The following is a 17,207-nucleotide window of genomic DNA, read 5'->3' on the forward strand; positions in this document are numbered from 1 at the left end:
CCCCCAGCCTCAGACAACTGGCAGGGTTACCATTTCTCCTTCCTAAGATTGGGCAAAGAGTACCTAGGGTTTCCCTCATTAACCCTCCATCCAGGACTCAACTGAGTTCACTACAAACTGTCAGTGGCTCTCCTGAGGGAGAGGTTGGGAGAGGGACTGGAGGGTCCAGCCACTTCAGTCAGGGGCCTTATATAGGGACAGAAGCAAAGGAAGAGAAGGGGACCTCTCCAAACCCCCCTTCCTCATTAGCATCCCTACAATAATGGACACGGTATGGTCTGTCTTCTACCAGCGGGAACATTACATAGAAGAGCACTCTTTTTGTGAAGAAAGAAAGAAGTTGGGGCTCAGAGGCAGGTCAGAGGCTAGAAGACACCACACAGCTGACAGATCCATGTCTCTCTGGATCTTCTCACTAAAGGATGAAGGTGGGATGCCTCTCTTTGGAGTCAGGCCAAGGCCTGCACACCCCAACTATCCAGTCCCTGTGCCCAGGTGGGCCCCTACCTGCTTGAGTAGGAATTGATTCTGGGTGTTGGTGTGCAGGGCGATGGTCAGATGGAGGACAGACAGCAGCACCCTGCTGAGTATCGCAGCCTGCATGCACACAGGCAGGAGCGTATAGATGGTACTGATGAAGAACACAGTCCACCAGATGCCCTTGGAGGCGCTGTGCGGCTGGAGCAAAAGCAGGCCCACCACCTGGATGGCCAGCACCACGGAGATGAGCACTTAGAAAGCCAGGCCCATGTGGTCCTGGTGGAAGGTGGCGCGGTTGCAGAGCACAGCCATGACAAGGATCACACCCACGGTGGCCACTAGGATGCCTAGGTAGGGCAGCTGCAGCGGAAGCCGCGCCGCACACAAGAGCACCAGCACAGCCATGAGCATCGTGAGGCTTTTCCGGTTCAGACGGAAGTAGCAGCGCTGGCACAGCCGCTCCAACTTGTCCCAGGGGAACTTCTGTGAGCAGAATATCTGCAGCAGTGCCAGGCAGCAGGCGCCCAGTGACAGCACCACACCAGGCCCTGCGCCAGAGCCTGCGGTGCTGCGGCCATCCCCGGACCCCTAGTCTTCCTCCTCGGCCACGCGCCCCTTGCCACGCCACTGTTCCAGCCCTAGCTCCACCGAACAGGGGCGCACTTCTGTTCCGCCTGTGACTGCGGCCGCTGCTGCCTGCAGGGGGCGCCCGGGTGCTGCTGCTGCTGGCCAACCTGGAACAGAAGCCGAAGCCCCCAATCAAACAGACCCCCGCTCCCGACTCCTGTCTCTTGGTGGAGCTGCGAGCCTAACCTCAAGGGTAGAATTTTTTAAATAGTGTCTTCCTATTCAGAGAGATAATAAAGTTTTGAAACTATTCATTTTGAAAGTGAAGTTGCTCAGTCATGTCCGACTCTTTGCAACCCCATGGGCTGTAGCCTACCAGGTTCCACCGTCCATGGGATTTTCCAGGCAAGAATACTGGAGTGGGTTGCCATTTCCTTCTCCAGGAGATCTTCCTAACCCAGGGATTGAACCCAGGTCTCCTGCATTGTAGACAGACGCTTTACTGTCTGAGCCACCAGGGAAGTCAAACAAATTTTAATTCTTTTTGGCACAATGACATACACGTTAGGTGGAGAGTATTAATGTATGTGAAGTGAGTGTAAGTCACTCAGTAGTGTCCAAGTCTGCAACCCCATTGACTACACAGTCCATGGAATTCTCCAGGCCAGAATACTGGAGTGGGTAGCCTTTCCCTTCTCCAGTGGGTCTTCCTGACCCAGGAATCGAACCAGGATCTCCTGGATTACAGGCAGATTCTTTATCAGCTGAGCTATCAGAAAGTGTATACACTGTATTCATTTTAGTCTTACATGTTTCTCCTCCAATTTTATTGCACCCAGGTATTTCATAATATTCGTTGGTATAGCAAATATTATCCCCCATTGCATAAAATCTCGTGTTTATTATTAGTATAAAGTAAAACTATTGCTTTCTATGTTAGTTTTCTTGTATTTAGCTACTTTCCTGAATATTATGAATAGTTCTAACCATTTTTAAATTGAGTCTTTTATATATATAATCACTTTTGGGTTCTAATTTAAAAATCAGTCTTCAGTTCTACTTTGAGCTATTTACACAGTCATCCCTAATTACCTATTTCCACTATACCTAGGGCACAAAGGGACCTTAAAATTATCCAGTCCAAGGACCACCTAGTTAAGTACCTTCTTGGATATGAAAATAAGATAAATGGGAGAAGGCATAAGACAACAGGGCTTCCCAGGTGGTGCAGTGGTAAAGAATCCGCCTGTCAATTCAGGAGATGGTGGGTTCAATCCCTGGGTTGCGAAGATCCCGGGGAGGAGGAAATGGCAACCCAGTCTAGTATTCTTGCCTGGGAAATCCCATGGGCAGAGGAGCCTGGTGGGCTACCCACCCCTGGTGGGTCCATGGGGTCCCAAAGGGTTGGACACAACTGAGGATACACATCACACACATTAGACAAGAAGGAATTGTAGGGATTGGGGGAAAAATGCAAAGAACAGGCAGAGTCTGAGAGGGACAGCTGCCATTTACCCTAACTGATTATTGACATGGGGAAATGTAGGCCCACTTTCTATTTTTCAAGAGGAGACAGAAATATAGGTTTTTATCTTTAAACTCTTAATTAAAAAAAAAAAAAAAAACAAATACAAGCCAAACAAAATACAACTGCCAGCTACCAAACTCTATGAACTTGAAAGTAATCCAATGCCTTCAAGGCAATTTAAACTCAGAAAGGTGTGTCAGAGATTGCAAAAGTAGTGGGATATAGGGAAGAAGTTTCTATTTCATTTAGCTACTTGGGTGGATCAGAACAGTATTTGCAAAGTGCTAAAACCAGGCAAGTGTTTTCTTTAGTTTGTTCACAAACAAGGAGTTCAGTTCCTAATTACTGACATTTTATGCCCCCTGTTTGGCTCATCTTGGCTTGAATTTGCCATCATGGTAAACGAAAAGGGTACCTTTTAAATCCCCCATTTTATTTGAGGAAATTACCACATTCTATTCTCCATCAACCCAACATGGAAGTCAGAGCTTAATTTCCCAGCCTTCCTTGCAGTTAGAAACATGCCAGTGACCCAGGATCTGCCAGTCAGGGGAGCTGACATGAGACTCTGACTTGGAAGTGTAACAGCTAAGTATGGGCCACATTTGGTGTCACAGGGGTCCAACTTTCAGGGGTAGCATCGGACACAAGGTTGCCAAAAGTAGTGATAGTGATGGCTGTGATAAAACTGAGTTCTTGGCAGCAGTGCAAATGTAGCAATGAGTGTGGGTGGTGCAGTAGGAACAGAGGCCATTTTCCCATCAGACAAGTTCTACAACCCACTTCTGGGCATTGTTCCTAGAACAGAGCCTCAAGCTTATTTCTCCAGCCCTTCCAAAGATACTGTGAACCACCCAGGATCCTTTTAGTTAATTCCTTTCCTGCTTAACTAGCCAGGGATGATTCTGCTTTTTTAAACACTAAGCCTGCCTTCACCAATACAAACAATACCATCAGGCAGTGACAGAAAGAAATTAAAGATCTCGGTCTTTTTGAATCCCAGGCCAGCATTTTTTCCTATGACATCACATCGTTTATGTTTAATGCTTTTAGGAAGGTTCAAAATGTTGTTTTCAAAATGCATGCTGAGGCTGGCATCTCAAATATATGGTATGGATGCTGTCAAAGAGTCTATTTGGTTCAAGATAAGAGTACATGTTTCAAAGCTTTTGGAATTTGCCTTTTCCTTCTGTTCACATAGATTCATAGACCAGTGGCTTCCTTAAAAGAAGTTAGACTTACAATAAAAACACCAATAACAATGTACACAGTGCTGTTAAAAAAAGATCAAAACCACATAAAAGGAGAGATAATTGTATGAGATAAATCAGGATGAGATCATCGCAATGCTCTAAGCACTAAATTTACAATCTTCTTCCTTGAAGTTAAAGGACAGTAATGGAGTGGATTAATGTTTCCCAAGCTTGGTCCACCAACAATCTTTATTTTCCACCTTCATGGTCTCCAAGTTTTTCAAGGGCTTATTCCAACCTCATTTATTAAAGAATGTTTTCAATGACTCTATCAAGAGTAAATAAACAACTTACAGAAATACTGCAAACAGGACACAGATTTCTACTATTTTCAGTGACTATTTTGAACTATTCCAACTCTTGAGATAAAGGGTTTTCATTTTATAGTGTCCACTACAGTGCACTTTCTAGTGCACTACAGTGCTATAGTAAGAATTGTATATATGTTATCAGCTTTATTCATACATTATATGAATATACATTATAACCATCCCCATTTTGTAGGTGAAAACATTCTTCAACAACTTACGCAAGGACATCAGGATGAAAAATGGCAGAGCTGAGATTTGGATGCATGTGTCTGACTCTTGAGACCCCATGGACTGTAGCCCACCAGCCTCCTCCATCCATGAGATTTTCCAGGCAAGAATACTGGAGTGGGTTGCCATTCCCTTCTCCAGTGGATCTTTCCAATGCAGGGATTGAACCCTGGTCTTCTGCCTGGCAGGCTGATTCTTTACCACTGAGCCACTAGGGTGAAGAAGCTGCCTGCCAAGCAGGAGACATGAGTTTGATTCCTGGGTTAGGGAGATCCCCTGGAGAAGATAATGGCAGCCCATTCAAGTATTATTTTCTGGGAAATACCATGGACAGAGGAGCCTGGTGGGCTACAGTCTATGGGGTTGCAAAAGAATCAGACATGACTTAGCAACTAAACAAGTAAAAAATCGGATCTATTTACTACATTATATAACCTCTTTCAGGAAGAATTTTATATTTACAAGAACAAAAATTTCCTTGAGGCTCTAAATCTTAGAAGGAATTTATCACATGGAAACTCACAGGAAATCTCTTGGTCCTGCAATTGACAACAGGAGTCTAAGAAACAATGGTTTAATAATTCATTACATTCACTGCGGCCTGAGACACTGGGTGCTGGAAGTATTTGGGAAAGACACCAGGGTGAACTGGGCATGTGTCCTGCCCTCTAAGGCTAGAGCCCAGGTGGGGAAAAGAAGTGAGCACTGAGCTCGCAGAAATCCAAAATACACGCAGGCTACATGGGGCAGGTGTCATCTCTGATGGAGAGATCAAGGCTTGGGGAGGTGGCTGGAGGGAGGGACTGGCCATGTCTTCCCTGGCACAGGGCCCTCCTTGCTGCTGTTGCCTGGGGTTCAGAGTCCAGGGCCCACATCAAGAAGCCTCACTCTGCCCATGTTTCCAATTGTACAAAACACTAGGCCTGCTAAGCCTTGTCCCTGTCTGGCTCCCTGCTAAAATCTGCCCATCAGGAATCAAGGAATCAAGGCTCTGAGAACAGCTCTCTGCACTCCCTTAATAACAACTGACAGTGCTCACAGGCCCATCTGGCAGACCATGAAAAACGGGTCCCAGAGAAATAGTTCCAGCCTAGAGGCAGAACCAGTGAATCCCACGAGGAGAAAAGAAATGCTCCCTGCCCAAACTGCCTTCTGTTTCCACCTGTCCCTGTATTCTTCAGGTCCATTTTGAGACAAATTATCTCAGGAAGGCCCACAGGTTAGTCCACTAATCCACTATTAACCATGGCACCTTATGCAGAGATAGGATATCAGCTCCTGCCTGGACGGTTTCCTTGAGAATAAAGGAAATGCCCAAGGCTTGGACCACTGTCCAGAGCATCTGGGCTCTGAGGCCCAGGTACATACTCAGAGGGCCAGGTACAAAAGTAGGGGAGAGAAGCAGGGCCACAGACGTGAAGCCCAGAGGCCTACACTGCACTCCTGCCTCTGCCATTTCAATACAGATATGAAAAGGGAACATTTTACAAGTGTATTTATAAACCTACATTTTCCACATCCTCTCCAACATTTATTGTTTATATAGAGTTTTTGATGATGGCCATTCAGATTGGTGTCAGGTGATACCTCATTGTAGTTTTGATTTGCATTTCTCTAATCATCAGCAATGTTGGCCATATTTTTATGTGTTTACTGGCCATCTGTATGTCTTCTTTGGAGAAATGTCTGTTAAGGTCTTCCACCCACTTTTTGATTGGGTTATTTGTTTTTCTGATATTGAGCTTTATGAGCTGCTCATATATTTTAGAGATTAATCCTTTGTCAAGTTGATTCATTTATAATTATCTTCTCCCATTCTGAGGGCTGTCTTTTCATCTTGTTCATAGTTTCCTTGAGGATGTGGAGAAAAGGGAACCCTATCGCACTGTTGGTGGGAATGTAAATTGATATAGCCACTATGGAAAATAGTATGTAGATTTCTTTAAAAAACTAGGAATAAAACTACCATATGATCTAGCAATCCCACAACTTGGCATATACCCTGAGAAAACCACAATTCAAAAAGACACACATTTCTCAATGTTCATTGCAGCACTGTTTACAATAGCCAGGACATGGAAGCAACCTCGATGTCCACCAACAGATGAATAAAGAAGATGTGGTACATATATACAATGGAATATTATCTAGCCATAAAAAGGAATGAATTTGAGTCAGTTGTAGTGAGGTGGATGAACCTAGAGCCTGTATACAGAGTAAAGTAAGTCAGAAAGAGAAAAACAAATATCATGTATTAACGCATACATATGGAATCTAGAAAAGTAGTACTGATTAACCTACTTACAGGGAAGAAATGGAGACACAGAAGTAGAGAACAAATTTGTGGGCACAGCGGGGAATGGAGAGGGTGAGACGAATTGGGAAAGTAGCACTGACATATATACACTACCATGTGTATAAGAGATAGCTAGTGGGAAGCTGCTGTATGACACAGGGAGCCCAGCCTGGTACTCTGTGATGACCTTAGAGGGGTGGGATGGGACCAGGGAGGGAGGCGCAAGCAGGAGGGGATACATATATAATAATGACTGATTCACACTGTTGCATAGCAGAAACCAACACAACATTGTAAAGCAATTATCTTCCAATTAAAAATTAAAAAAAATAAAACCTACATTTGAAGAGTTTTCAGAATGTCAGCATCTGAAAGAGGCCTTAGAGATCATTATATGGACAAAAGAGTGAGATGCAAGTAGGTGAAGCAAGTTGCCTAAGTCACTTGAATTGTGAGGGTTGGGACTAGATCTCCCTGATACCCCTACAGTCAGAGACAGAGTTCCCTTTCCCAGTACAAGGTAATCAATTATTTACTTGTTTGCTGCAAGCTTTAGATAGAATGTTCCTTGAGAAATAGGACCTTTCATTAAATTATTCAACAAACATCTATTGTACTTGGCAGGAGCCAATTGTGGAGGCAGGGAAGTAAACAAATAACTCAAGAGGGGCTACCAGTGGATGATACAGGAAAAGCATTTAACATGATGCATGGCCCGTGGTAAGTGCTCGATAAATGGTGACTTCTACAAAAGAATAATTCTTTGAGTGAGATGGAAATAAGGGAAGAGATGTTGGCAAGGGTCAGCTCATGACCAAATTCACAGGAAACACTAACAGGTTGGGGATTTGCCCTAGAGCCAAGGAACAATATGGTAAGACTTTAGGGAGGTCATTCTGGCAAAGTTTTGGAGGGTGAGCATTAAGAAAAGAAGATCAGTTTTGCAACTTTCAAGAGAGTAGTGAAAAGATGAAAAGCCAAACTGCAACAGTGAAGCTGGGGATGGAGAGAAGGCGTTTAAGAAATATGATTTCAAGAGGGTGGGAGAGGTCAAGGTAGGGGAGAGGGCAAAGACAAGGTAGACCCTGGCTCAGGCCCTGGGGACAAGTCTGGTGGCCTTTACCAAGATAGGGTCCCCAACTGCAAATGAGGTTAATTTAGGGAAAGTTGTTTTGGAAGGCCTAAGGGAGATCCAAAGGGGAGATGTCCTGAAAGCCTTCATATTTCCAGATCTATAATTCAGGAAAAAGGTCTGAGCCTGAGGAGCTAAATGGAGAACTCAACCTTCAGCTAACAGGCAAAGCAGGGCAGACTGGATAAAACAAAGCCACTCAACAAGGCATGGTGAAAAGTGATGAGCCTAAAGCAAAAAAACAAGAAAGAGAAGTTCCTTGCCTTCAAAGAGGTTATGTTCTGGTGAGAAGAGCCAGAGTATATCCGTATATATACACATGGAAATAAAAGAAAAATATTTGCTAGTTAAAGCTCCAAACACAGAATTAAATTAGGAGATGGTGTGATAGCAACTATGTAGTTCCTTTGCCTTTGCCCAGAAAGAGCGTGAGGAGCAACCAAGAGGGCTGACCTCCAAACTAGAACACCCCTCCTCCAAAATAATCCTAGAATCTCACTCTTCCATTCAGGAACTATGATATGTAGTTAGCCCAGTGCAAGGTGCTGATTTTAGGACAGTGAAGAGGGATGTCGAGGACCCTGCCCCTCCTTTTCTCCTAGAGAAAGCTCACACTCTAGGAGGAGAAGACACACTTAACAACACACACACCAAATACAGTTATCTAAATAAAGTAACTACGAGGTGTGCCAAAGGTAGTGAAAAATATTGGGTTGGCCAACAAACTTTTTGGCCAACCCAACATAAACACGGGGCTAAGAAAAAATCCACTTTAGGTAGAATAGTCAAAAAGAAAGCGCCTCTGAGGAAGCAGCATTTACAATGAGTCCCAGGATCTGCCATGAAAAGGATGGCGTATGGACATTCCCAGCAGAGAGAACTGCATGTGCAGAGGTATGGAGAACAGAAAGAGCTTAATGTGCTTGAGAAAGTGAGTGACAGTCAGCAGGGCCAAAGGACAGGGTGGGAAGAAAAGAAGTGGCGACGCTGGAAATACAAAGTGGTGGCGCTCAAGGCCCTGCTGGCTGCAATGAAACGTTTGAATCTTATTGTAAGGACGAGCGCAAGCCACTGAAGGGTTTTTCAAGCCACGTATGGCCTGATATGATTTCCATCCTAAGGAATTTTTGGCTAGGAGACGCCCTAAATATTCGCAGTTGTTCTTTCCAAGCTTTGGGTGCCTTGAGGTCACCCTCCAATCACACGGCATGGCCGTCCTTTATTCCACCCACAATTAGGGTCAGGCCTCCATCCATGGGGCAACTTACCCTCCTTGGATCTCCTGCCTGGCCTATGTGCTTCCCCCAAAGCCCCATAAACTCACTAAAGTGTTTCCAATAGACACTGCTAGAGTACAAGGAGAATGGATGCTTTTGTAAAGAACACAAAATAATAAAACAAAACCACTCCCTCATTTCTGATGGAAATTTGTTTTCCCCTCCACTGCTATCCATTAGTCCTCGGCCTGAGTAATTGTCTATGCCCTTCACCCCATCCTTCATTTATTTGCCAAAAGGCCAGGAACATGTGTACTGCCATGAACAATAACAAAGAACGATAAATTCTTATTGATCCCAGAAGCTTGGGAATTCTAAACAATAAAAATATGTCCTCTGACTGCTGCTCTCAAAAGAACGTTTTGGAGATACAAAAGAGCTTTGTTGAAGGAACAAATGAGCTCCAGGGACACTGTGGGCCTCATGGAGGGCTTGGGTCACCAGGTATTGATGCAACAGGCAACTCCAGACAGAGTCAGAAAGACCTCCCTGCCACGCTCCCCCGGGCTCACATCTTCATTTCTCAGCCGCATCTTGACTGCATCAAGCCGAGTTTCCTATATAGCTTTTAGCCACTATTGTTTTTAGGAGCCAGAATTCTCAGCCTAAAGAGAAAGTCCCCTTTGTCCTCCATCCATGATTTAATTTACATTCTTCTAAACGCTCCATTCACTTTGTTTTCAGGCTAAGAAATCTCACAATTGTACCAGGCCCTGAATTTGAATTTCCCTGTGTTTCTGCTCTTTGGAAATTTGCCTAGTTCAGTCACTGGACAGTCCTAGAAATTCAAGCTTAACCTTAGAGAAAAATCTCTATTGTTCATGATTTCTTATAGTACTTCTAACTTCTGTCCTATATTTGCCCTTCAAATTTCTACATTTTCATGTCTAAGTACTTAACGTGTTTGTGAGCATACATACACATAGATGAATGCACAGCACCTGTTCTCTGATAATCAGTGAAGTCTCTTCTATCTTTTCCAACTGGATGGCATTCTTAGGGAGACGTCGCTTCTTCATTCCTCACACTTCGAAGGGTGGGGGTGCTCTGAACTGCACTGCGTTCAGCCTTTCTCATACAGATGCAGCCTTCCTGGCACTCCCCTGGTCCTTCAATGCCCTGCATGACTCACAAGACACTGTGTCCAACTGACTTACACTGCTTTTGTCTCTCTGTTCTCCCCTAGGAATTTCTTTTATATGCAAATATATAAAATTCACTAGAAATGGGCAAAACTTGATCACGAAGTAAAACGTAAAGAAATACCAATTCTTAATTTTAAAAAATAGTATGTAGTAAATTAATGAAGAAACACTTGGGAAAAAAACATCCTTTCTGTTCTTTGGACAATGAGATAACTGCTAGCAGTCTATGGCTTACCTGAATGTATTAAAATCCACCATCTTTGTGTGCATACAATCAGCAGCTGTAAACACCTGCTTGAGCTCTCTGGATTTGCATTCTTCTTCTTTTAACTTTTGTATGACAAGTTCAATGCTGCTCAGGGGAAACTAGGAGGAGGAAAAGACAGACATTTAAGATAGGGAGCCCAACCTTTCTGGTGGCCAGCAAAGCTGGCTATGTCTTTCCACAGAAACCAACTCAAAGAAGACATGACTAGATTTGTATTTCTTCAGCTAAGGCTCTGGGACAACGAGTGACATTAGCACAGGCCCAGATCTGAGAGAAATGAGCTTACGGGACAGCGGGTTACAGGAATCAGAAAAGAACCGCTACTTTCACCTCAGCCTCCTCCCTTTGACCCTTGGACTCTGGGCCACCATGTTGGGAGAGCCTAATGGAGAGAATGGGGATTCAACGTTGTGTAAGTGGATCCCCATTTTCTCCAGAACTTTAGAGTGGGACCCCTGGAATCATCGGCCACCAGGTAAATACCCTGAGCAGAGAGAGGATGGGTGCCAAAGGTCTACAGGCACTGCGGTCCCCTACATTCACCCCCCCAGGAGACCCCCAGTACCTGTCTCCTATACTGTGATTTGGTTTTTGACTCTGTAAGAATACTTCTTATTCGATCAAGTAAAGCACAAGGCTATAAGTAATAATACTGACATTATAATATAAGTAATTATATTAGAGCAAAGAGCTAGAAAAGACTCATTGTGGAAATAAAAACGTTGATGGTAACTTAACGTAAAGGTCCCCCTCTGCCACCAGGGGGTTTGTGGGGAGGCGGGGGAGCAGGTCAGTGGCATTCCTTCCCTTTTTTTGATTTCATCTATTTCCATGATAGGATCTATTAGCTCTTACAAAAAGACCCCTCAGACTGACATTAATCTTTCTCTGCTTAGAATGTCCTTGTTAAAGGTAGCGTTAAGAAAATACAGTTTTTACCTGGGATGCTGATACTAGATAATGTCCTACCTTGCTTTTCTTTTTTGGAAAGGATAAAAGCCCTTAATGTCTCATATATACATACATACATATATATATATATATATATATATATACACACACACACACACACACACATACATACATATTCATGCTATATATATTTTATATTAAAGTACAGGTTTGCACTGTGTTTAAAAATGGAGCCCTAATTACGATAGCTATTGTAAACTGTACACTGACTCCATCTCCTATGGGCCACACAGAGCTAAGCACTTAAAACAGATTACCGCATCTACACAGCAACTCTCTGAAATAGGCACCATTGGTACTCCCATTTTAAAGATGAGGAAAGGGAAGGCACATGTCTAAGGCCCCTCAGCTTTTAAGGAGTCAAGTTTCCTGGCCAAGCCTGCTGGTCTCCAGAAATTTAACTGCCCTATTACTGAGCCCCTCACCTGAATTCAGTGCTTTCAAAGAGCTACCCATTCCTGGTATTGTGCTGGTTCAAGTTCCTAACGCTGCAAATGGAGAGGTGGTGTGGCAGTCCCGGAGGGTGCTGCCCTGGCCTACCCTCAAGAGAGACAAGTTCTATTAGCAGACAGTCCCCTGCTGCTGCACCTTCAGGTCACTGGAGCACTGCAGCTTTCAGAGATTCCCCCAGAGGCCAGTCTCCCCAGACTCTTCCCATCCAGTGACTGAGCAGGACGGAGGCGCCAGAGCTGGGCCATTCCTGCCTGACATGGGATTTCTCTGATGCATAGTGTGTGCTCTGGGGCTTGCCGTGAACCTGGCTGCAATGTGTCTGAGGTTCTTCTCACCCCCATCCTCCTTCCTTCCCTCTCCTTTCTCAGGGGTCAGATCTACATCTCAGTCTCCCCACCTACTCCTGCTCCCTCCTTTATCCTTCATACACATTTCCCCCAATACATCTCTTGCATGTATCATTCCGTTTTGGGATCTGCTTCTCAGTTCTGTTCAGTTCAGTCGCTCAGTCGTGTCCGACTCTTTATCATTCTGTCTTGGGATCTGCTTCTCAGAGGACCCAAACTGATCCAGGTAATGTGTTGTACACAGAGACTGATCCTAGCGACATCTCCCTGAGCATTTGACATGAAATGAAATGGAACTGGCACTGTATCTATATAATTGGCACAGAAGTATTATTATTTACAGGCAGACTTTGAAAATAGTTTCTAGATAGATTCTTTAATAGTAGGCCTTAGTTCTGAAATATACATGCTGGCACATGGAACTCATCCACACTTAAAATCAAGGTTTTGTCAACATGTTTTCAGTGAACAGCACTATCATAATAGTACTTTCAGTAATAGTACCCATGTGCCATCTCATTTCAAATGGAAAAACTTGTGGAGCTCACTGTTGCCAATTTGTCCTTGGAGTCTCATTTAGGCCTCCCGTGGCTCCTGTTATGGGAAGTTGCAACCCCAGCAACTATCAGGTTCCCTTGGGGTTTCTGTTTGTTCAGGTCTTTGCCTTCTTTGCAGGCCTGTGCCAATTAACTGAGACAGCACAGTGTGTGGCACCAGGTTTTCTTCCTTTCAGATCATTGCTGAATTTCTTTCTGAAAACACTGTCAGCATCAGCAGAAAACCCAGGAAACTTGATTCAACCCTGGGCCTGCCTCCTGCCTGCACCTGGCATCCGTGATGCTGGGCAGCAGCAAACCCAGCACATAAACAGAGGAGACCAGGCCCTGGCCTCTGTGATGGGACCTGCAGCCAAATCATGCAGATCCATTATTCATGCCCACATGTGTGAATGCACAATGTAAAATTGGTTGCAAGGCAAAGAAGAAAAGGCCTGGAGTAAGGAAAACACAGACTGCAGAGTGCTGAGGGGCAAAGTCAAGAATTATACCAAGTGAGTTCACCTTATCTGAATTCCTCTCCATGTAGTTCAAGGTATACTCATCAGCATTGACCAAAAAAAAGAGGTAGCCATTCACGTTCACTTTGGCTCCAACATACAGCTCCTCAGCCTTGATATATTCCGAGAATTCACTTTTAAAGACTTCTTGTCCAGGCTTCTTAACACGAACTCTTTTTAAGAACATCCCTCCAGTATACCCTGTAGAAAAGGAGAAAAAAGTTAATGAGTAGGTTTTGTTCCTCAAAGAACCAGACAACTTGCCTTTAGAGATACTTCATGCTCAAACACAGACCACAGAACTTAGCTGTGAACTTGTGAACTCATACTACGTATAGTCAGTCTTTAAGGGAAGAAGAATGAGGCAGTGGGTGAAGAAATGAGACTTCCAGGTGAGTGTATAAAGAAGAAAAGTGGTATGGCATTCCAGCCTTTTCTTTCCTCCATCCTCTCCCTTCCCAATCCAAACACTTAAATAAACATTTAGTGAGGACTTGGTCTATGTCCAGAAGCATCCTGGAAACTGATACAACAGGAACATCTTCTGAGCCTGCCTGAACTGTATTAGGTAGAAAATTTCTCACCTGAGTTTATTTCCACCTATTTGTCCCAGATGATGTCTTATATACATCTTCTGACATACAGATGAAATGTAAAGATGCCCCATTTCTGGAAAGGCGTTACTTAATTGAAGATAACAATAGGAGTTCCCTTAACTCTTTGTTTCTACAGGCAAAATATTTAAATAATGCTTCATTCTTTTTTTTTTACTTCTCAGAATTCTCATCATTTCCTTTGCTCTTTTCTGGGCATTGTTTGTGTTTTGGAAAGCAGTGACCAGAGTTAAACGTGGGACTCCACTATCTTCTAACTGATACTGAACTGAAATCTCCAACCCTGTGGATACATCCTGGGACCAGGTGAGCTCTGGGGAGCGGCTTCCTCATGCTTTTACCACGTTCAGAAACCAGAAGTGGCAGAAAGACTTAGGCTTTGTAGCCAAAGAGAGCTGGAGTCCATCCTGGTTCTGTCGCTTGCTTGCTGGATGATCTTTAGGAGTCATTTAATCTCTCTGAGGCCCTCCAAATTCTCGCTGGAAAATGGGAATAATATTTGTGGGGGGCTATGAAAATGTACTTCTCAGATTGCTGGCTGTGGGGAACATAGTTGACAGAAGGCCCCAACTGCTGTGTTCTGAAATCTATCCTCATATTTGTGCCGAGGTCATGCTTCCCACAGGCTGCTACCAACACATGACTGAGCAAGGTAGGCAGACTAAGGCAGGCAAGATGGGAGTTCCTCGCACTGGTGACTCTGGCTCCAGAACGCCCAGTCAGCCTTGCCAAAATTTTCTTAAGACTTTCACTGTGGTCTAAGACCTTCCCTTTTCCTCTTTCCTCTGTCCTTCACAGGAGTCACACACACACTGTAGTCTGATAGCACTCTTGGCATCTTCTGGCTCCTGCCATGTTTTCCCTCACCTGCCATCTCCCTAATAAATCTCTTGTACATTTAACCTCATCTTGGGCTTTGCCTCTTAAGGACCTACATTAACACAAGACTTAACCTCATAAAAGTCTTATAAGGATAACAGAAGGTATTCAGCCAGGGCTGCTGTTATTACCAGTAAGCTTCTAGTTGACTGCTATCATCCTGTTTTATGAATGTTGCAATTTGTTTAGCCATATCATCCCTATTCTAGATGTACAGAGGTGATTTTTTGACTATCAGGAGCATTACTTTATAGTCATCCCTATTTGACTTCATATTTTAAGATCTGGTCCATTATTCAAATCTGTATAAGTGGAGCCTGACTTACTTATACAAATTATTCGTGATTCATTGGTGTACTGAGCGGCTCCTACCAGCTCATAAGGACTGATAGTTTAATGTTCAGGGATTTGGAAAGCCAGTTGTTAAACTGTTGGTTGCTTGAAACTGGCCATGGTTTGGGTATTTACATCATGGAAATTGACAAATGGTACAAAATAGAGCTTTTAAATTTTTTTCAGAGAGCCGGTTAACCAAGTACACCATGGACTATTCTTCCCGAACGTGTATCTTCAGCACTGATAAAAATTTTAAACATGTTGAGACAAAGGATAGAGCCCTACAGTTCCATAATTTGGTAAGTCAAAATCAATAGCTTTCCTCAGCAATGGCCACCCTATCAGTGCACTGCAGCAAGGCCATCCCATGGGCCTTGGTGCTGGAACCTTGGCACCGGCCTCAACAGCCAGAGGGAAATAGACTCTGAAGATTAAATTTGTTAATCGGGGATTCTTGTCTTATTTTGTAAGTGATATTATCACAAATACAGATTTTATTCTTGTCTTGCTAGCTGTACACAGAATTTGTGGCAGCCAGACCATAATTTTGAAGCCACTGGATTCCACAGAGGTGCCTTAGAGACCACAAAGGAAATGGGGACAGTGTCAAAAAGGAGGTGTCTTGAGTCCCCCAGTCCTGAGCCAACCAAAACTATTCCTCTTTTACCATTTTATATGTCTGAGTTCCCATTTAAGAGGTCTTTGTAAAATGAACTTTTAGTGGTTAAAAAAAAAGAAAGAAAGCCACTCTCTTAGATCATCTAGGCTATAAAAATGAGATTATATTCCATAACTTTCAACATGAAGAGACAGTTCACTGTTCTGAGGAAATTGCTATGGGTAGTATGTCTCTTACCTGAATTTCTCTCTATGGGTTCAAACACTGAAATTGTGTCATCACTGAGAAAATATGAAATAACAAACATCCTTTCCACATCAGCACATTTATGTGTGATTAGTTTTGCAAAAAACCGGAGTGTATTGCTTATGTTGCCATAGCTAAATGGAAGAAAAAATGAAGGTTATAGCATTATATAAGTAATATTTTGCATATTACATATGTAAAAAATCCTGCAAAATATATGCCATTTTTATTGACATATAATATTAGTTTCAGGTGTATGACACAACGATCTGATATTTGTATATATTGCAAGATGACCAACACAGTTAAGTCTGGTTAACATTCATCACCAAAATTTTTTTTCTTGTGATGATAGCTTTTAAGATCTATTCTCTCAACAACTTTGAAATATGTACTGTAGTATTATTAACTACAGTCACCATGCTATATATCACATTCCTATGACTTATTTATTTTATAACTGGAAGTGTGTACTCTTGACTCCTTTCACCCGCCTCCCATCCAAGTGCACTATGGTTTTCAGACACTGGCATAAACTCTCAAAGGTTGAAAAAGTTCAACCATTTTCTTTTAGGGCTTTAAATCTATATGCAGAGACATGTTCCCAGTTTATTAAAATATCTCTTATTCTTTCAAAGTTCTCTTTCAAAGAGTTCTAAACACTCTTTTTATCACAATACACCCAGCACTCAAAAAATTTAGCATTTTCCCTGCTTCTGATCATACCACCGAGACTGTTCATTCTGGCTTTCTGGGCCATTCATAGTCTGGGTTCAAACACATACACACACACACACACACACACACACACACACCTATTTGTCCAGGTTAACACAGTGGGAAAACGTCCAGGGTAACACACTGGGAAAACGTACCCAAAACAAATGTCATAAACACACTGCTCAAACCATCTGCATTAAATGGATGTTCTCTACTCACAAGGTTGGACAATAATCACAGCAACCATGTCAGTAGAAGCACTGCGCCTGGGCCTTGCTGCCCCAGGAGGCAAGAGGCTGTGCTTTGCCAGTGCCTGAAGCAACCTCCCCATTTCACTGCCCAGTTTCTCAAGCCCATTCCTTATGTTTCTTCCAACCTCACATAGTCTCCTTGCTAAGTCACTCTCCCAGTTCCCCAGCAGCCCCCTAACTCCCTTCAAGGGAAAATTTCCCTTTTCCCTTTTCCCTTTCAAATGCTAT

The 17,207-nt window shown here is 43.4% G+C and overlaps 1 protein-coding gene across 1 annotated transcript in view; it reads right to left on the reverse strand.

The window, feature by feature from the left end:
• Nucleotides 1-17,207, reverse strand: part of EFHC2 (EF-hand domain containing 2) — a 196,935-nt gene that overhangs the window by 86,060 nt on the left and 93,668 nt on the right. The window contains exons 8-10 of the mRNA XM_027534499.1: nt 16,000-16,142; nt 13,319-13,515; nt 10,453-10,583 (exon numbers count right to left, since the gene is read on the reverse strand). Of these exons, the coding sequence (XP_027390300.1) occupies nt 10,453-10,583; nt 13,319-13,515; nt 16,000-16,142 (471 nt within the window). The remainder of the gene's footprint in view (nt 1-10,452; nt 10,584-13,318; nt 13,516-15,999; nt 16,143-17,207) is intronic.

The sequence above is a fragment of the Bos indicus x Bos taurus genome, chromosome X (genome assembly GCF_003369695.1).
Source record: "Bos indicus x Bos taurus breed Angus x Brahman F1 hybrid chromosome X, Bos_hybrid_MaternalHap_v2.0, whole genome shotgun sequence".
Taxonomy (NCBI): Eukaryota; Metazoa; Chordata; class Mammalia; order Artiodactyla; family Bovidae; genus Bos; species Bos indicus x Bos taurus.